Source organism: Diorhabda carinulata, chromosome 7 (genome assembly GCF_026250575.1).
Source record: "Diorhabda carinulata isolate Delta chromosome 7, icDioCari1.1, whole genome shotgun sequence".
NCBI lineage: Eukaryota > Metazoa > Arthropoda > Insecta > Coleoptera > Chrysomelidae > Diorhabda > Diorhabda carinulata.
In genome coordinates this window covers 20,309,517-20,330,954 of record NC_079466.1, presented here as the reverse complement: position 1 = coordinate 20,330,954, position 21,438 = coordinate 20,309,517, and the positions used below count along the sequence as shown (strand labels likewise).

The 21,438-nt window shown below is 32.7% G+C and overlaps 1 protein-coding gene across 3 annotated transcripts in view; it reads left to right on the top strand.

Moving 5' to 3' along the window:
- Positions 1 to 21,153, top strand: part of LOC130896456 (uncharacterized) — a 39,742-nt gene extending 18,589 nt beyond the window's left edge. For all 3 annotated transcript variants that reach the window (XM_057804594.1, XM_057804595.1, XM_057804596.1), the window contains exons 4-9: positions 1,451 to 1,573; positions 4,818 to 5,129; positions 11,157 to 11,359; positions 11,454 to 11,748; positions 12,643 to 13,164; positions 14,735 to 21,153. In XM_057804594.1, the coding sequence (XP_057660577.1) occupies positions 1,451 to 1,573; positions 4,818 to 5,129; positions 11,157 to 11,359; positions 11,454 to 11,748; positions 12,643 to 13,164; positions 14,735 to 15,231 (1,952 nt within the window). In that variant the 3' untranslated portion in view covers positions 15,232 to 21,153. The remainder of the gene's footprint in view (positions 1 to 1,450; positions 1,574 to 4,817; positions 5,130 to 11,156; positions 11,360 to 11,453; positions 11,749 to 12,642; positions 13,165 to 14,734) is intronic.
- Positions 21,154 to 21,438: the final 285 nt, after the last annotated feature.

Sequence of the window (21,438 nt, the reverse complement as noted above, 5' to 3'; positions counted from 1 at the left end):
CCCAACTCGTCCCAGACATATTCTATGAGATTCATGTCTAGGCTCCGGGCTGGCCAGTCAAACCGCCTAGTTTCTACCTCATCCAGATACTCCCTGACAATTCTGGCTGTATGTGGTCTCGAATTATCTTGCATAAAAACGCCATGTTCCCCCATAGTCACCATGAAAGGCATAACATGGTCTTCTAGCACTTCCGTAATGTACCTGTGAGAGGTTAGGGAGCCATTTTCTATGAAGAACAACTCTGTACGAGCTTGTGCAGTGATTCCCGCCTAAGCCATAACTGACCCACCGCAAAATGGAAGACACGCGTCAATGCAAACTTCAGCATAACTTTCCCCAGATCTTTTCCACACTCGTCGACGTCCATCTAATCCAGTGAGGCAAAAACGCGAACTGAGAACAATACCCAGCTCCAGTCATAATTATTCCAACGAACGAGATCTCTAGCAAATGTCAATCTTGCAGTCCGATGCTGGCGTTGCAACGGGAGACCTGTAGCCATTCTTCTGCATGACAGTCCAGCAGCATGAAGTCTTCTTCTAGCGGTCCATTCACTAACGTTGACATTTCTCACTTCTTCCAACTGATTTCGCAGTGAAACCGCAGTAGTTTAGTCCTATTTATCAAACTTGTGGACACCAAAAAACGGTCATCTCGTTGAGTGGTAACTCTTTTTCGCCCAGACCCTGGTCTTCTAGTGATCAGGCCAGACTACAGAAAGCGCCTGTACACCCTTTGCATACCACAAAGACTAGCACCAAAAATTCTTGCCCCCACGTTGCCCCCGACCATCTTGTAACAGCGCAACAATTCTTGCTACAACAATCGGATCTAAAGGCATTATGGGCCTGGTAAATCACTACACTTTGCAATCTTTAGGTTTTACACAAAGAATCAACAGTAAACTCGAAAACAGGCAAGGAAAAAGTGGATGTTCAATTAGCGCAAAGGCACATTTTTCATCAAAGTCGTACTCTAATACGTCGAATGACAGCTGTCTAGTCTCGGAAAAAATTTGCTTCAACGCCTGCTAATCCTTATCAATATTGACGCTAAAATTATTCGTAATTTCTGAAGTGACGTCAATTTTTTGTTCGCCAGTGTATTTATTGAAAATACTCACAGAATCAAATATTTCTAATTGAACTGTATACTATCGAACATCATGTTAATTACAGAAGAAAAAAATTTGAACGTGAAAAAATTTAGTTGGGTAGTCTACAACTTAGCAAATAAGAATAGAAAAACTCTAATAAAGCATTCCAAGATTCTACCTCATAGCGTTACAATGGAAGTTTATTCTATTGATCATTTCGTTCATTGTGTTTACCGGTGTCGAGACCCCGTCGATGTCCCGGAACATTCTGTATACGTAGATATATACGAGTTTAGTTGAGAGTGTAGTAGAATTAATCAGAAAATATAAAAATAGAATGGTTTCTTTCAGGTGTGGTTACGCCGAAAGGACGAAGAGGTCATACAGCGTTAGTCACTAACGGGTCTATGCTGATTTATGGTGGATACCAAGATCTTAGAGGGTCTTCCAATGAATTATGGGCATATCACTTCGGTAAGATATAATAATTAAATCATAGTTGGAAGTAACATATACTATCTACACAATATTATTTTTGTTACATTCAGCTGTCGACTTTTATCAGAAATTATAGGAAGGTTGCGCCACTTTTACTTCCTATAGATAGAATCTAACAGAACATCTCAATCTCCATCCTTGATTCATTATTCTAATTGTTCGCTAATTTGTCTCTATTTACTCCGATCGCTTGCTTTCTTCCTTCCGTCTTGTAACTCCTGCCCTGTGTTCGCCTATAATTCTACCAATTTTGATCGAGGTATTTTGTCCTTCCGATTGCAACCATATTCGTTGTTACTAATTCTGTTCTTTGCTTCTATACTTCTGTCAGCCACTTTACACTATATCAAAGGTAATATGGCAGCGCAGGTGTGTAAGCTTCGAGAGCCCATAACTTGCATTCATGGCACTGAATCCAGATTTCTTTGGGTTTGCTTGCAGAGTATAGGGATACGCATACCAGGCAAAATACTTCACCTCCTTCCTCGTCTTCGTCGTAAACTGATTTCTTCTGTCCATTACCGTTTGTTAGAATTGCTGAATCACATTTCCTTCTATGAGCTCTCTGCGACTTACACAGAGAAGCTTTTGATAGGGGTTTCAAAGCTAGCGGCGATACTATCAGAGAACTCCCTGCATTACATGGACCAGGACTAGTTATCACGATAGGTTTCTTGGTAGCGAGATGCTGCAGCGATTGCTCTGCAGCATCACGCAGCCAGGTGAATTTTGTGACTTCATAGAATGAGCATTAGAGCCAGGGCTCCCATTTTCAGCCGATACAGTATCTTCAAGGTCGGGCGACTCACATGGAATCGTTACAGGTTCTTTATTGTCACACAAGTTTTAAAAACTACTAGAATATTGGATGGAGATGCACAAAAATTACTCTTACAAAGAGAAAACAACAAATGCACGTGTTTCCGTCAAGAAAGCTCAGAGCAGACTGAGGTGAAGTCTAAGAGAGGTTACCGCGAGCTTTCGACGCCGGTTAACGAGGTTACTCGTTCACTTAGTTTTCTTTAATGGTCGCTGTGACAACCAACCCGTGAAACAACTAAACCCGGTCCCCTCTACAACGGATAATTAGTTCTTTACACCTTTATTTATTTCATACTCTCCTGTTTCTGCTTTTTGTGTCAGGAAACGCATTTATATCAATGTAATATCTTCATTTAATGGTTTTACGATTTTATTTTTTTTTTAAAGCTAGAACTTTAAACAGAGTTTTTTCGGCAGTGAGATTGTTGTTAATTTTTCGATTTATTCATAATTTTGTTACTCTCTATTATCCACATAGGATCCTGAGCCAAATAATGATTTTTCAGCATATTATTTGATTATTTCCATTATTCGCTTTTCCAAGATATTTGGTAACCAGCTGCTCTAATTCTGTTCACAAAGAACATTGAAAAATAAGTTTTAGTATGAAATACACTATATTCTATATTAGAAAAGCAGCAATGGCATACACGTATATACATATGATATTTTAAACAATGTATAAACATTAATTCTAATTATTATGTTATAACTTCCTCTAATCCAATTCATATTTTCATTTGATTTATCGCGATAAAGTTGGTACAATATTTTTTCATTAGTGTTGAACTGAATAGATTTTAATTGAATCCGGTTTCAATTTGTGTTTGAATGATGTAATGAAACGTTGCAACTAAACTCATAATGAATAACGGGGATTGTCGATATTTCCTGGATAATCCGGATTAAATTAACGCCGTTTTCATAAGAGAATGAGATATTGAATAATAATATAAATACAACGCTTCATTTGAACAATAAATTAAAATCGTCTTTGGTGATGATAACACAGATATATATTTCAAATAACGAGACTAACGATGCAAGAAATGTGCATGCACCAAATGTTAACAATGGCTATTGTGAATGCATTGTCTTGATGTCTGTGAACAAATTCGTATAGCGATCGGTCGTTTTCATTTAAGTAAAGCAACAAATTCTTGTGTTATTTTATATTGAAACCTAGGAAAATCGCAGTATATGACAGTAGAAGTTTATCGTGCGCACGTATTTTGAAGATACGAAGAGGTTCACTTGTTTTAAAGATGATCAAGAAGAGATAATACTGAATAAATTGGTAATTTGATACGATATAAGTATTCAGGTGATTGATGAAATTGATAAAGAATCGATAAAGAAGGATAAGTCAGTCTGTCAAGTCTCCCAATAGCAGGAATTGTAGGAATCGTTGGTGATATTCATACTGAACACACTGTTTACACTACTCCTACACCAACACTCACGATTACACTGCCTGAGTTGAACAGTAACTTTAGTCTCTGAAGACGACAGTGTTGATGTAGTGGTAGTGTGAACAGTGTGTTCAGTATCAGCATGAAGGTGTTAGGGCATTCGCTTCATTCGACGAATCCTTCGTCGTGAGCACCTATCTGTTGCCCAGGGTGTAATTTTTATTGATAGGAACAAGATTTGAGTCTGAGCGACAGTTGAAGAAATACTTACCAAATGTACTGTCGATATTTTTTTTTTATTTTGATTGATGCAGGGTGTTTCTATATTCGACCGACATCGACATACCACAGAGAGATCTCAATAAAAGATTCATTTTGATATAGGAATACGAACCCTTACGGGCCCTATATCAAAATGAATCATTGATTGAGATCTCTCTGTGGCAGAGCGTTGCATGTATTGGTTCCACATCATTTTTTAAAACGGCCAATGAAGTTTCTGGATACTCTAACCGGTTTCCTTCAAAAAATTATGTTCTGCATCATCAATTTAATTATCTTACAAGAATAATCAATTGATGAGAATTTACCTGGCCAAATATCATACAACATTTGTGAAATCACAAGTTTGACAATTTAATTTTAAAAACCATATTTCATTAGATTATTTTCTTTTTACTTTGCTTTATTTGTTTGTGAGTAAAATCGCAATCTAGCGACAAAATTTTTATTTAAATTTTGAGGTACTTAATATAATAATTAATTATAAATAATGATCACTATAATTTCTACATAAAACTTAAAACTTAAAAGAAGAAAATCGTCTCTGAAATGCAATATTTGTTAAACAAAATCTCTTTTCTGAACCTCAATATACCAACCCAGTAGATTCACATGTCAAGAACACGTACATACTCAACTATATGAATGTAGGTCGAATTAAGCATTCCATCTTTTTTTATCGATTTTTTACGTACTCATTACAGACACAGAATCATGGCACTTGATATCGACTACAGGAAAAGGCTCATCAGAATGTCCTCCACCACGTCACAAACATTCCGCAGTACTCCAAGGAGACGCCATGTGGATATACGGGGGAATGACCGATCTTCAAGAAAGATCAGATCTTTGGAAGTGGGATATACCATCACGGACATGGCATTGTGTCAAGAGTAAAATCAATCCTGGACCTTTACACAGTCATGCTGCTTGTAAATTACCTTCGGCACATATGTTGATTTTTGGAGGCGAGAGAAACGGACAGGCCAACAACGATTTGTGGAAATTTAGCTTTGGTATGTGCAATAATAGAATTTGGAAACTGCGGAACGTTGTTTTGTATAATAATAGATAAAGGGTAGATAGTTATAGATTTTTTAATTAATAATTAGATTTTGCTCTGAAATATTCCACCTAACCAATTGCAATGTAGTGTTTTCAAATTTCTTTTCTTATTCATTTACATTTTATCTTGATGACTGAGGTTAAGCTCACATTGTTTTTTATGTCACACCAGAATATTATCAAGCTTTTGTTTCTAAATCTTCTTGATTTTAGGTCTCTTTGACAATTTGCGTATTTATATCAATGAATAGATCAAATTCATCTCAAATATATAGTAGTAATCAATTAAATTATTTGTAGTTTTATTAGGATTTACAAAATAGAGCTATGAATTTTACTTAAACTAGTTAGGATTTTTTTCTCATTTATAGGTTTTTCGTTCTTATGAATGTGAACCATTTCTAAAAATTTTTTTTGTGTATTAGATTCTGTTTCAAGAATTTTTGAATCTTTATAATTGAATTTATGTTTTTTTGATATATTCATGGTTCATTAATGCATTTATTTAAGGTGATCCAGTCTCTAAGATAGATAGAAAACACAGATTTCTTTCCACATAAGAAAGACATTTATTGAATTGAATGTATCATTGACAAATAAATGAATTTTCTTAACATTTAATTAATGTTATTGTTACTTACTCTTTTCGGTGAGAGAACGCTCAGACCTTTATTGCAATATTAAATAAATTGCACCAAAAAAAGTGGAAATACTTACTTCTATTTTCGATACTTATATATTATTGACTAGAGAAAATATACGCAAAATATACCTACCTGTGGTAGGTATTTGAAGAGAAATGCTTTTGATTGCGTTTCATTTACTCTCTAGTCGACTCAAAATATCGAATTTTGGAATTACCTGTGTATTCGCTAAAATTGAACGATCCATAATCTTTTATTAGCCGTGAGCGGATATGAGTAAAAGTAAAAGTACAGTGAAGTAAAGAGTGTTTGAAAGTAGATCACCATAATTGTAGTGTAGAGAGAAATTAGAGAGATCTGTTAAGTGGTAAATGAGTAAAAACATCTGCATGTAACACAGAGCGATTTTTAAAGATATTTTAACCAATTAACTCCATTTTCTCATAGGAATCCCATAGCTAATGCTAGTAGGATGGGTCGTAAATCAAAACACGAGTCCTTGAGAGAAATTAGAGGGATCTGTTAAGTGGTAAATGAGTAAAGACATCTGCATGTAACACAGAGCGATTTTTAAAGATATTTTAACCAATTAACTCCATTTTCTCATTGGAATCCCATAGCTGATGCTAGTAGGATGGGTCGTAAATCAAAACACGAGTCCTTGAGAGAAATTAGAGGGATCTGTTAAGTGGTAAATGAGTAAAAACATCTGCATGTAACACAGAGCCATTTTTAAAGATATTTTAACCAATTAACTCCATTTTCTCATTGGAATCTCATAGCTGATGCTAGTAGGATGGGTCGTAAATCAAAACACGAGTCCTTGAGAGAAATTAGAGGGATCTGTTAAGTGGTAAATGAGTAAAAACATCTGCATGTAACACAGAGCCATTTTTAAAGAAATTTTAACCAATTAACTCCATTTTCTCATTGGAATCTCATAGCTGATACTAGTAGGATGGGTCGTAAATCAAAACACGAGTCCTTGAGAGAAATTAGAGGGATCTGTTAAGTGGTAAATGAGTAAAAACATCTCCATGTAACACAGAGCGATTTTTAAAGATATTTTAACCAATTAACTCCATTTTCTCATTGGAATCCCATAGCTGATGCTAGTAGGATGGGTCGTAAATCAAAACACGAGTCCTTGAGAGAAATTAGAGGGATCTGTTAAGTGGTAAATGAGTAAAAACATCTGCATGTAACACAGAGCGATTTTTAAAGATATTTTAACCAATTAACTCCATTTTCTCATTGGAATCCCATAGCTGATGCTAGTAGGATAGGTCGTAAATCAAAACACGAGTCCTTGAGAGAAATTAGAGGGATCTGTTAAGTGGTAAATGAGTAAAAACATCTGCATGTAACACAGAGCCATTTTTAAAGAAATTTTAACCAATTAACTCCATTTTCTCATTGGAATCTCATAGCTGATGCTAGTAGGATGGGTCGTAAATCAAAACACGAGTCCTTGAGAGAAATTAGAGGGATCTGTTAAGTGGTAAATGAGTAAAAACATCTGCATGTAACACAGAGCGATTTTTAAAGATATTTTAACCAATTAACTCCATTTTCTCATTGGAATCCCATAGCTGATGCTAGTAGGATGGGTCGTAAATCAAAACACGAGTCCTTGAGAGAAATTAGAGGGATCTGTTAAGTGGTAAATGAGTAAAAACATCTGCATGTAACACAGAGCGATTTTTAAAGATATTTTAACCAATTAACTCCATTTTCTCATTGGAATCCCATAGCTGATGCTAGTAGGATGGGTCGTAAATCAAAACACGAGTCCTTGAGAGAAATTAGAGGGATCTGTTAAGTGGTAAATGAATAAAAACATCTGCATGTAACACAGAGCGATTTTTAAAGATATTTTAACCAATTAACTCCATTTTCTCATTGGAATCCCATAGCTGATGCTAGTAGGATGGGTTGTAAATCAAAACACGAGTCCTTGAGAGAAATTAGAGGGATCTGTTAAGTGGTAAATGAATAAAAACATCTGCATGTAACACAGAGCGATTTTTAAAGATATTTTAACCAATTAACTCCATTTTCTCATTGGAATCTCATAGCTGAGGCTAGTAGGATGGGTCGTAAATCAAAACACGAGTCCTTGAGAGAAATTAGAGGGATCTGTTAAGTGGTAAATGAGTAAAAACATCTGCATGTAACACAGAGCGATTTTTAAAGATATTTTAACCAATTAACTCCATTTTCTCATTGGAATCCCATAGCTGATGCTAGTAGGATGGGTCGTAAATCAAAACACGAGTCCTTGAGAGAAATTAGAGGGATCTGTTAAGTGGTAAATGAGTAAAAACATCTGCATGTAACACAGAGCGATTTTTAAAGATATTTTAACCAATTAACTCCATTTTCTCATTGGAATCCCATAGCTGATGCTAGTAGGATGGGTCGTAAATCAAAACACGAGTCCTTGAGAGAAATTAGAGGGATCTGTTAAGTGGTAAATGAGTAAAAACATCTGCATGTAACACAGAGCGATTTTTAAAGATATTTTAACCAATTAACTCCATTTTCTCATTGGAATCCCATAGCTGATGCTAGTAGGATGGGTCGTAAATCAAAACACGAGTCCTTGAGAGAAATTAGAGGGATCTGTTAAGTGGTAAATGAGTAAAAACATCTGCATGTAACACAGAGCGATTTTTAAAGATATTTTAACCAATTAACTCCATTTTCTCATTGGAATCCCATAGCTGATGCTAGTAGGATGGGTCGTAAATCAAAACACGAGTCCTTGAGAGAAATTAGAGGGATCTGTTAAGTGGTAAATGAGTAAAAACATCTGCATGTAACACAGAGCCATTTTTAAAGATATTTTAACCAATTAACTCCATTTTCTCATTGGAATCTCATAGCTGATGCTAGTAGGATGGGTCGTAAATCAAAACACGAGTCCTTGAGAGAAATTAGAGGTATCTGTTAAGTGGTAAATGAGTAAAAACATCTGCATGTAACACAGAGCCATTTTTAAAGATATTTTAACCAATTAACTCCATTTTCTCATTGGAATCTCATAGCTGATGCTAGTAGGATGGGTCGTAAATCAAAATACGAGTCCTTGTAGCTGTATACTAATTTTAATATGTTTTGATCTTGAAAAACAACCGATTTTGATATGGAATATTTAATCAATATATGGAGTAAAAATATATAATTTACCTGTAATCTTTTTTTGTTTATATATATCATCTACGCACGAAGAACAAATTATGGTGGTTTTCTTATTTGATGAATTAAAATGGAACAAAAAACACTCTCGTTTTGTTTTCGAGTTTTCCATTGTTTCACTTGATTAAATTCAACACGGTAAACTCGAATTGATCTGTTCCCTCTCTTATAAAATACTGTAGGTTGCAACTTCAGATTCGTAGCAGGGGATGCTGTGGTAACGACAGTATTCCTTGTTTATTATGAGTGAACATTGTGTAAAAATAAAAGGGAAACATCGAGATTGGTGACAGGTAATATTTTACAAGTATAGAGTAAGCGACTTCAAGACACTTTGAATAATACATTTTACTTTTCTCCTCCTTATTTCAATATTTTTTCCAATGATTAATGAAGACAGTATTACGAGAAGCTATAAAACTGTTGTAAGTATTTGAATATCCAAGTAGGATGATTTCGGATAGACAAAAATTTAGAACATTGCTAACACTTCACAGTAATATGAGGCCGCAAGCGCAGAAATGGCCTAAACTAGAAGATAATGATGTGGAAAAATTAATCTTCATAAAATGGCATCTTTTAAACTCATTTGTCAGATTTAAATTTTAATGAAAATTTATTTTGTTGTTAGTTTTTTTATTGTTTTAGCTAATTTAGATTGTTTTATTAAATTAATATTTTAGAAATAAAAAGTGTAATATTTATTTACTTATTGTGAGTTGGGGCACTTTTTCATTATGTTTTATGATTTCCCTGATATCAATTTATAAGATTAGACCATTTTAGCCAGGAATAAAAATCGATATTACCATTAATATCTTTAATTTTTTTACACCCTACAAAAATAAAAATTGAAAAAATCAATGAAAATCTCATCAATAGCTGTGGGAGATGTTGAATAAAAATTAAAAGGAAGCACTTCACAAAACATTAGCCATTGCATCTTTAACCATTCAACTTTGCCTTTATCTCCACATAGTTTACGATTCCTAATATTTTTTTCTAGAGATTTGCAAGAAAAAAATAAATCTTCCATCATAGAAATAATTTTGAACGGTTTACTCTTTATAGCCGCTGAAATAACTTGCTTCCAGTGTCCAGACATATAGATGTTTTCGAAGAACCGTTTCTGTTTTTCCACTAAACCAAAATCCTGATCGCATGACCTGTATGAAGGTCCGCTCATAAAAAATTTGTGGTCAATTTTATAAATACCATATTCAGTAGAACTGGAAACAATAAACTGATCGAAAAGAGCTATCTTGTTATTCCTATTTTGCCCTCCACATTGATCAGAGTACATTATAAGATGTTTTACAATAGTTTTTAAAAAAACATAAATAAACAGAAATCTATTTCTTGGAGACCTCTGGTTGATATAGTTTCATCCCACAAAAACATGTACACTTCTTCATTTTTCATATAATGAACACCTAAGCGGTATGTCCAGAGTTGACGCTTGTAATTACATATTCCTGATCTAATAACAGGGGCTGGAAGTGTTTTCATAAGATCGAAATTACGCATACATCTTCATTATTTTTATAGATTTCTATATCTTTTTTTAAGCTTTCTCTTGCAGCATTTGCCTTGAGCAAATGCAAGTTTCTTTCTTGTTCAAATCTTGTTTTTTCATCATTATCAGCCGCTTTAATTTTAATATTAAATTCATCACACTTTTTGTATGAATTTGTTACAGGGGGATGAAAACTCAGGTTAAATTGTTCATTGAATACTTCATTGAATTTCGATGCTGAATTTTCAACTCTTTCAAAGAATACAAAATAGTCAAATTCAAATCTGGCGATAACTATTTGCGGTTTATTGTCTCATAATTGGAGTAATGTCAGAATTACAGAGTTGCCAGTGTGCAAAAATGATTTAACTAGGTTAGGCCCCTTTTGCTTTTTTGTTACTGCTATGGAAAAAGATATTTAGTGGCGCCATCACTTAGTTACATGAGAAACTGAGATTAGGCCATTTTTGCATCGAAATTGACACTACTAAATTAGTTTATGTACTGAACTTTGACATAGGGAAATTACTATGTGTTCAGTTTCTTTAATATTCTCAACTATGATATACAATATACATTAGTTATAACAACTTTATGATGGGAAATTTATGTTTTAGCTTTAGAAAGTTGGGAGAAAGTTACAATTAACGGCGCTAAGCCTCAACCTCGTTCTGAAAGTATAGCCATTATAATCTCAGAGCTACTCCTCAATGGCTCTTTAGCCACTTCGCTGGATTCGAAATGCTTAAGAATTCGAAGAAGGACTTGTACGTCTGCAGATAGAGGCAGTCGACATTCGTCCTATTTACCGAACAATAAGGTGATCCGTTTTGTTTTTTAAATTTTAGAATAATAATTCTAATTCTCTATTTATCTAGTAGATTGTGACGAAATTCTGATAACAAATTTTTTAGGTGGCTCCTTGCGAAAAAACCTACATTTTTCAACCCACTCAAATGAACTATAACGATGGAAGTGATTTAGCTCAGCAGTTTTCCGAAACGAACAGGTCTTCCAGGGGATTCCTCCAAGAAATCCAAAAATTGTCTCAACTAAACATTCCAAGGATGAGTAATAAGTGTAGCTATACTGTTTTAACTGGCTGCGCTGGTGATAGTACGGAGAGTCTGTTAAGGCAACACGCTAGTCCGCAGGCAGAAGTCGAGGTTATTGATACTGATATGGCAGATGTAGCTTCGCCGCGCAGAGGTAAATCTGTGATATAATCAACATACTTTTCTTTCATATAAAAAATGAAATATCCTGATGCAAATTTATTGAAACAATTAACATAAATATTAAGGTACCTTATCAAATAATTGAACTATAGGATCAACGGAGTAATCTTTGGGAAATAATTATGAAATAATAGATACTGGATTAGATGGCGAAAAATTTAGCTCAGACAGAATTCAGCTCAATTAGAAAGAAAACAAAAAGAGAATAGATGGATTTTAAAATACGTAACTTCCGTAAAGAATGCGTAGAAAACAAGAAGGAACCAAAGGACAAGCTTGTGAACCAAGTCTCTAATAATGATTGGAGAGATGGGAGATGATTGAAGGAAAAGGAGAATGTATGAATAATAATACCATACTTAAGAACCTGGGATAGAAGTGAGTTTGAACAGGGATAATACTTCTCGAAGTATTACTAGTCGATTATTCCTAGCAAAGCTCGAGGTTGACGTAGGGATTTTAGTTCAGGTAGTATTAGACATTGTTCGCTGAGATTGACGTCCGAATGCCAAAAAACCCTCAAGAGCTGAAACAAGTCATGATAAACTGGTTTCGTTAGTTATGAAACAAGAATTTGGAAGTTAACAAAAGTATGGTTCGACGCAGTTTCAGTGAGTGACGCGCATTTCTATAACTACGAAAGTGAACGTAAACAGTTTACCGTCTACAAGTTTTCTAGCCAGATTTAGCAACATGCGATCTATGAGGAAATTTGATATAAAAAATATACTGAAAGGGGAAGATTTTGGGACCTGTTAGTATAAGGGCATTCCTAGCATAGGACACAACTTTTAAGAAGAGCAATTTTAATACTTCATTGGTACACCTCATATAGTTTCAAAATCTAACTTTTTCAAATTTTCAGGCTCAATGAAAAAATCAAAATCTGCTTATGTGATCAAAAAGAAATTCAGTACGGACAACTCTCCATCGGATGAAATAGAATTGAGAGAAATCAATCCAAAGAAACGAGTAGAATTCGATAGTACAGCAATAAAAATACCAAGAGAACCAATATCAGTGCCAAATTTTTCTGTACTATCTCTACCAACTCCAGTATTAACTCCAGTAGAAGCTGCGAAATTAGTTTACTTAGATAGCGAAGACGAAAACGAGCTACTAGGAAAAAACAAATCTAATAATGAGAAAAAAAATAACGTTCAAGTGCATCTCAATAACGAGAAAAATATTTATGAAAATTTCTTACCTATTAAAAAAGGGGAAAGCTACAGCTCACACATTGGATACGCCGATAATCCCTTATACCAAGATATGATTAAATCGCTGGAAGAAAAGTCTAGAGAAAACGTTTCTTCTACATCAGATTATGCAAGTATTGAAACTGTTAATCGGTTGTCGTCAGCTAGTAGCTATAGCGTTAAAACTGGTGAGTATAAAATCATAATATTCAATGTGAAATTCGTTACAAGAGTACTTTTTTTTACAATTTCATCTCCATAACTGATTTGCGTTGACTTATTATCTTTTTATTATTTGTATAGCCTATACCAAGCCTCAACGATTATTAATTTTCATGCGGAAATTACGAGAATGTATTGATATCTAGTTAGCTTAGACCAGTTCCATGCATAAACAAAATATTGCGTTACCATAGCAACGAACAATAACTTATTAGAAGTGTCAGTGTAAAGTTTGACGTCAAAAAAGTAAACCAGAGTTACGCAATTAATTAGAAGAAAAAAAGATGTCCTCCGAAATTGAAGATGATGACCGATCGGGAGGGCCAGTTTCTGTGTCAGTCCCCGAAAATATCGATGCAGTTCATGACATGATTTTATTAGACCGTCGAATTGGGCTAAAACGGATCTGATCTGAAGCACTGAATATTTCATACGAACCCGTTTATCATATAGTTGGATACCCAAATGTTTGAATGTTGACCAAAAACGTGCAAGGGTAGAAGCATTGAGTTCGATCTGTGCTCGATTTGAAAACGATGTAGACTTCTTAAACCGAATAGTTACTATGGATGAGACATGGGTACATTTCTATGATCAAGATACAAAGCAACAATCGATGGAATGACGATACTCTGGTTCTCCAAGACCTAAGAAGTTTCGTGTCCAAAAATCGGTTGGATAAGTTCTTGCTTCAGCCTTTTTATATTGCCATGGAGTAATCATGATTGATTTTTTGAATAAGGGTAGAACAATAACTGGAGATTACTATTCGATGAAAGAGAAAAGACGCGGAAAGCTATCCAAAGGTGTTTTGTTTTTGCAGGACAACGCCCCTGCACACAAATCTCATGTTGCCATGCAAAAAATTCGTGATTTTAGGTTTGAATTACTAGAACACCCCCCTTATTCACCAGATTTGGCTACGTCCGACTATCATCTCTTTTTTCAACTAAAAAAAAGTTTAAAAGGTTGTAAATTTTATTCAAACGAGGAGGTAATAAAAGCTGTGGGTATAGGGCTTTTTATTGTGGCTTGGAAGAGCTTTTTTAATAAAAATAGTTCAGTGGGACGATACTATTTTAAATGGATGTTTGAAGAAGGTGCGGATTCACTCACAAACAAATAAACAACGAAGCGAAATAAGAAGACAAATACTTATTTCTCCTTCATATGAAGTTTAACTAATATTTTGAATGGCTCCAGATAAAAGGTCTCGTTACCTATAATTTTTTCAATAATTTTTGTATAATTTTTGTTCCCGAAGTATTAGACTGAAAATTTATCTTGTCTTCTCTTTATACAGTGTTCTGGGACTTGATAAAAAAAAATCTGGAGTGAGTAAAAGGCGTGAAAATAATGCTGTGACATGATTTTGCAACTTTGAAGGCATATAACTCAGAAACGAGGGGTCGTATGAGAATTTTTTTTATGTCGCAGCATTATTTTCACTCAATCACAATTTTTTGCATCAAGTCCCAGAACATCCTATAAAAAGATACTCTTCTATAGATGATGACAGAATATTTCTATTTCAAGGTACGCCTCAGGAAGAGAACCAGAAGAACACAGACAGGGATAGGAACGGTCCGTTTGGTTTTTGTAACCCTAACTATATGGGCCCCGAAATAAAATCTCTTATGAACGATAAAGTGGAAAGGAAAAGCATCGTCAAACTAATTTCAACGGAAGAGAATTTCAGTAATTCAGAGGACGAAAACGGTCTAGAAATGCAAAATTACGAAAGCACCATTACCAGAAATACCAAAGTAGTTTATAGACATTCTAGCAGAAAAAGACCTCCAAAATCTCTGTCGATGGATTCAACTTATAGATCCAAATCTAATGACAAATGTAGAGCTCTTAGTGCGGGTAGAGTCGAAACAAAAATTGATAGGATAGTTAGTAATAAGCATGATGAATCAGGATCAGATCCAGCTTTAAAAGTGTATTTATACATTTTTGGGGGCAAAGAACAAGGACAAGTAACAGTTTTCCAGAGACCGATTTCGATTTGGAGGTTAAAATTATTTTAGATAAAAATTCTAGTCCAAAAGATGTGCCAATAAACCATATACCTAGAAATAGAAAGTAGTAACGTATGGGTATCAGCATTTATCATTAAACAGTCTAAGCTAATTTGAATCCAAATTTGTTAGTTTTCTCAGCTAAGAAATATTTTAAACTTGTATCAAGACTTTTTTAATTTAATTGTAACTATAACAACACAAGGTTGGTACTGTTTTCATACAGATTTTCCATTTAGAGAAAAGAAAAACCAATTTATTTTTGGAATCTCATATCTTAGATATATATTAGTTATATTTTGATTCTAAAATTTTTGTTTTTTTACAAGAAATATGAAATTCATGTTTATAAAAAATATGCGATTTGAATCTGAGGTAAATCGCCACTAAACAGGGGTGAGTGGGCATATAGATTCAATATCTTCTCAAAATGAAACTCTGCAATAACAAGGGTATTTCACAAGCATGAACTTAATCTTTGATATGCTCAAATCAAATTCGAACAAGAAGTTTATGACAAAAACATGATTTTATGAAAAGTTATTCTTGATCAAAAGTTCTGCATGGTCCAATAGTTAAACCAACCAGCAGATATCAATTTTTTTAGCAGTATACGAGGTTTGTCAAAAAAATTCAGAAAAATGTTATAAAGTGAAGTTGTTTTGAATTAAAAGTTATATGCAATTGTAGCCATTTATTATGAAAATCAGGTTTTGTAATTATTGACTAATCATTATTAATTATTCTGACTGGATATAATTTATCTCTCTTACCTGTTAAAAATATGATTAATCTTTCTATATATCACTGTTTTTGAACAACCTTGCAATGTACATACGTAATAAATGCATAATAATTATTTATTGTAGAAATTGAAAAGTAAAGAAAATTTAATTCAATGTCCTACAGCTTCGACATATCCACCTTCTCTTTGTGAACATTCAATTGTTCGTTTGCCAAACTCTTGTATTACTTTCCGTATCATATTTGGGGTAATTTTTTGGCATTCTCCAGAAATAATCCTCTCCAAATGGTCTACATCATCGCATGGTTCTTGCTGATAAACCTGCTGCTTTAAGTAAAAACGATAAAAAAAGTCAAAGGGAGTCAAATCAGCTGACCTAGGAGGCCAAAAAATATCTAGATATCTGTGAATCACCTTCCAATTAAACATATTTTCAAGAAGTACTCTAACGTTTAATGTATTATGGTTGGAAGCACCGTCTTGTTGAAACCAAATTGTCATGAGTTCTTGTAACGGAAGGTCGCGCAAAAAATCACTTGATATATACAGATTATTGCTTTTATTGCTTTTACCCAATACGTACTTCTGAGTAGTTTATAGAAATAATAGATACACAATTTTGGATTATATAGATAATCAAAATCATTATTTTCACAAAATGATAAATCAAATAAAGTTATTTATGCAACAAGTAAAGTAATATTTTTTTTCACGAGAACGGTTTGAAAATTCTTACGAGTGACGAATAAGTTAATTTACTCAAGAGTTTCATACGAAATTTTTTCTACGTCCTTAGACTTAAACAATCCGACAAGATTTTTATTAATTATTACTTTGTCATAGTAATATTGAAAGTACAACTGTGAGCATTGTTAATTTGAAGTGAAGAAGAAGTTATATTACTATAGTTGTATTAGTACTTATTGGATTATTGATAGGATCGTGAACATTTACAATGTTGCTTGAAGTCTAGAACTAGTTGTTCTCTTTAAAATTTGCACTGTGGAATCCATTTTGTTTTTTATTGAGTCGTCTATATAACCCTCCAAAACTGTGTTGGATTTCCACCCACCATGCTTCGTTAGTTGAATTATATCACCACCGGAATCCACTAATAGAGACGCCGAGGAGCGTCGAAATGTATGCCCAGTGTAGTTTTTTGGATTAGGTAAATTCAAATATGTTGCGATAAACGAGGGAATTTTTTAAAAGATTTTGATACCTTCAAAATGAATATTATAATGGACGTAGAAAAAATATATTAATAATTTATTCACATCTCCAGGAATTATAGATATTTATCTCAACCCATAATGATAGATCACTAGTTTTTATTGGTTTCAAGTTGTAATCGATTCAAACAATTCATAAGGAAAGATCCACCTAATTAATAATTATTTCTAGAAAGTGCTCATATACATAGACCAAAATTGATTAAATTTATACGTGCACTTCGGCTGAAAAGATTAAATATTTTAATTTAAATACCTTTCCTTACGTTTTTTCCATTGATTGAGGCAGTGCTGGAAGTCTTTTTGGCGAGCGTCTTTAGGAGTTCTGCCGTTTCTTGCTTTACCGCTTTACCGACTCAAATCGGGTCAGTATTAAAGCAAATCTTTTTCTAACCTTTCAAGGAAATCTGTGCAGACCCGTTGATGCAAGAGCTTTTGGTCAGGAGTCAGATTTTTTGGCACCAACTTCGCACAGACTTTTGTCATATGTAATTCCTCATGTAAAATCGTCACACATGGTTTTTGGGCCCGAGAAAAAAACACGTCCGATTCAAACCGCTACTGCACAAATACTATAATAGTTACGGAAACGAGTTTTTGGACGTCCATAGATAAGACATCTAGATACCCAACGCAGTACTCGTTTTTTAACAACAAACCCCCCCTCCACCTGTCTAGTGCGCCTTATAGTCGCGCAGTCTTGTTATTTAATATCCAGACCTCGTATTATATTGTGTTATCAATTAACTCATTGTTGAGGTTAAATGAATCATTGTCTTAATTAATTCCTTGTAAATCTTCACGATGGATATAAATTTTCAAATCGTAGTTTCTAAGAAGTTTATTTATTGCGTAGCCAAATCTAAGATTGTGTATATAGATATTTTATAACAAAAAATAATTAATAGAAACAATATAGTTTTTCTAGTCAAACTAATTAGATTTTATACTGTTGATTAGGAAAAAATTCGTACAGTAAATATTTTCAAATATGCAATAAAATTGTGGAGGAATAATTTATTAGAGTAGAAATGTTGAGCATCAGTCCTCAATGTATCTATTTTCCATTTTAATTGTTTATCGACGAAAATGAGTTTTTATAGATTTTGTACAGTGGTATATCCAATTTTAAAACCGTATCTCAGCTTAAAAAAATTATATATTATTGGAATAAACTATGTTATTAAAAAATAATATCAACTTTTAGCAATTTTTTCAATATCATTTTATTAAAATTCATAATTACACTGTCTGACGCCCGTTTCGATGACCAAGTTATCTCAAAAACCCGCGTTGGACGGTGATTCCAGAAATTTCGAAATTTTATTGCATATCCACAATGAGTCCCCGGTTAGGTGAAATGACTAATATAAGAAATAAAAAATTCTAAATTTCAATTTTTATTTTCGGGGGTTGGGTCCTGCTTGACAAAAAATAATAGGTTCGTAGACTATCAGTAACTAATTGATCAAGCCCGATATGAGAATTGCGTTCAAACAGTATCAATTTCATGTAATGACCAAAAAGTTTTATATTCCAACAACTACTCCTGGTCTTAATCTTTTGCTTTCAAGTATTGACATTCCCATAGAGGAGAAAAGGGTCAAAGATTAGTATAAGTACATTTAACATCGAAAGAGAAAAAGGAACGTGCGCATAAGAAAGGAAGGAAGAGGAATAGCACAAGGGAAGATGATCTGAAGAAACTTATTAGATCTAAATGGATGGTTAACGCTAATGATAAGGAGGAATGGAGAGGCAAAAATCCAAAATTGGACATATTACGGCTATTCTAATATCCTATTTTATGAGGGATTCAGTTTTTTTAATACAGGATATGTATATTATTCACGTTGTCAAGAGGTTCTCCCCTCAATTATCTATTTTCAAGGTTCTTTCATATAATCTAAAAAATGATTATCCTTCCACCAACAAGCCAACATGCTTCGAGCGAGGATAGAAGAATGATGGATGTGTTATAATTAATATTTCAGTTTTAATTTTTGAAATAAAAATTATCTTGTAGAAAAAATCACTTTCAAAAATCAAATCACATTTGTCATAAGGGATTGTTTCTTACAAAAACATTTTTATAGCAAACTTTATATCTCAATATCTTAATAACATAATTTACAAATTATTAATATTACAAATCATATAGTGTGGGGAGACTGCATGGATTATAATTTACTATTTCAGTCAATCCACAACAAATATAGAAAATCCTGAAATTCAATACGTAATTGAGACTTCTACCTGGTGACAGGATTTAAAATTTACTTACTAACCAAATTTTAGTTTTATATCTATTATAACTATTAATTATTTGATATTTCATATTTATAAGTTAGATTTAATTGTAATTTCAATAACTTGATTATTTAGATAATTATTTCTACTTTACCCATAACGATTGTATTGTATTTTCTTTAGATTTTTCTTTCATCGACTTCAAACAAATTTGTATAATAGAGTAATTTGTGATATTTGTCTCATTATTATTAGTATTATCTTTTAAAACATATCTACTCATTTGGTTTGTATCATGATACATGCTTTAATACTAGAAACTCACTTTGTACATTTCACTATAACATTGAATTTATCTTGTCTTTTAATATTCTTCATGCTTTTGATCATTCTAAGTTTCTTTGTTTAATTTGGTATCTCTATTATTATTCTATAATTTCTTTCATGTCCTCTGTATCTTTTGGATTTATATTGTATTCTCTTTTCTACATAAATAATTAGTTATCTTCATGTCTTTGTCTTTTACATTGAACTAAATAGTAGTCTCATATTATTATTTCCTTCCAAATGTTCTTGATTTTAGGTCTCTTCTGTTTTTTTTTAAGTTTTTTGAAAGATTGATGAAAATTGACGTTTCGACCTGCTTCAGTCTTCATCAAAATATGATATCGACACTAACAACCAAGAATATTTAGAATCATTAATATATCAAAAGGTCTAAGAAATATTTCCTTATGTTTCTAGCAAAGTTTATTATTCATTGTTATCAAAATTGTTTAATACAAATTTCCTTGGATTTTTAGTATATTTTCGTTATAATAACTAACGAAAACGTACAAAGGATCAAAGGGAATTTGTATACAGATATGAAAATGAATTTTTATATAGTGATAAATAAGAATAGTAAGACCAAAGAGGAGAAAATCGAAGTAAGAAAATCGATAGGAGAGGTATAGAAAAAAGTTTGTTGTTATTTAGAAACAAGAACAATTTATGGAAAAATGAATGACAAACTTTGCTAGAAAAATGATAAATCAAAATAAAAAAATATAAAAGAACTAAAGAAAATAATAATAATATGAGATCAGATAGAAAATCACAATTTATTTGTGATTTGATTATTTATTCATTAATTTTCGGTCGTTGAGTAATTTCTAGAAGTGTCTGGATTAAAGCTCATACCTTCAAGGAGAATCATTTTTATTGTCTATACCTACCTAATTATTTTCTCAATAATCTATCAACCAATAATGTTTTAATTATCAGTATGTTTTACGAATTCATTATTGTGTTATAAATATTATTAACTGATACGCTCTGGGAAGAATTAAACTCAAAATTTGCTCTAACATTATAGGATTAGGTATGATAAATTCTCATATGTTTCATTAATTTTTTCCAATTACTTTGGTTTTTTGGAATTATATGATAACAGACATTGGAAAGATCTAAAGTGTGTATTGAGTTTTTTCATGAATTTTTTAAATTACCGTGAATTATTATTGTGTGTATATTTTTGTTGATTTTCACTTGTTTTTTTGTAACTGATCTTTTGTAGTGTGTTATATTATTAATTGTATTAGTGATAATCAATTTCGTGAATATTGTGTTCAAACCAAGAACTATTTTTGTAAAACAAGTTGAGTGAAAAATGTAAATTTTCAAATATTGTTGATAATAAAATTAGTAGTAGATGTTTCTTCATATTGTGTTATTTTTAGTACCACCTCCTTTAAAATGCAATCAATTTCAATTTAAATAGAAATATTATTAATCGGTAATAACTGAATCAAAGAGAGTTTTACCTGAGAATTTTTGCGGATTTCCTTTTTTATTTTTACGATTTCCCTTTTTTAGTTATTTTCTTTTTATTCAAGATATTATTCAGTAACGATATAGTCTTATTCATCTCAGTTTTTAAAGAATTACAATAATTACTTTCTAGTACTTTGTTTAGTTTGGTTTATCTGATACATTTTTTTGTTTTTT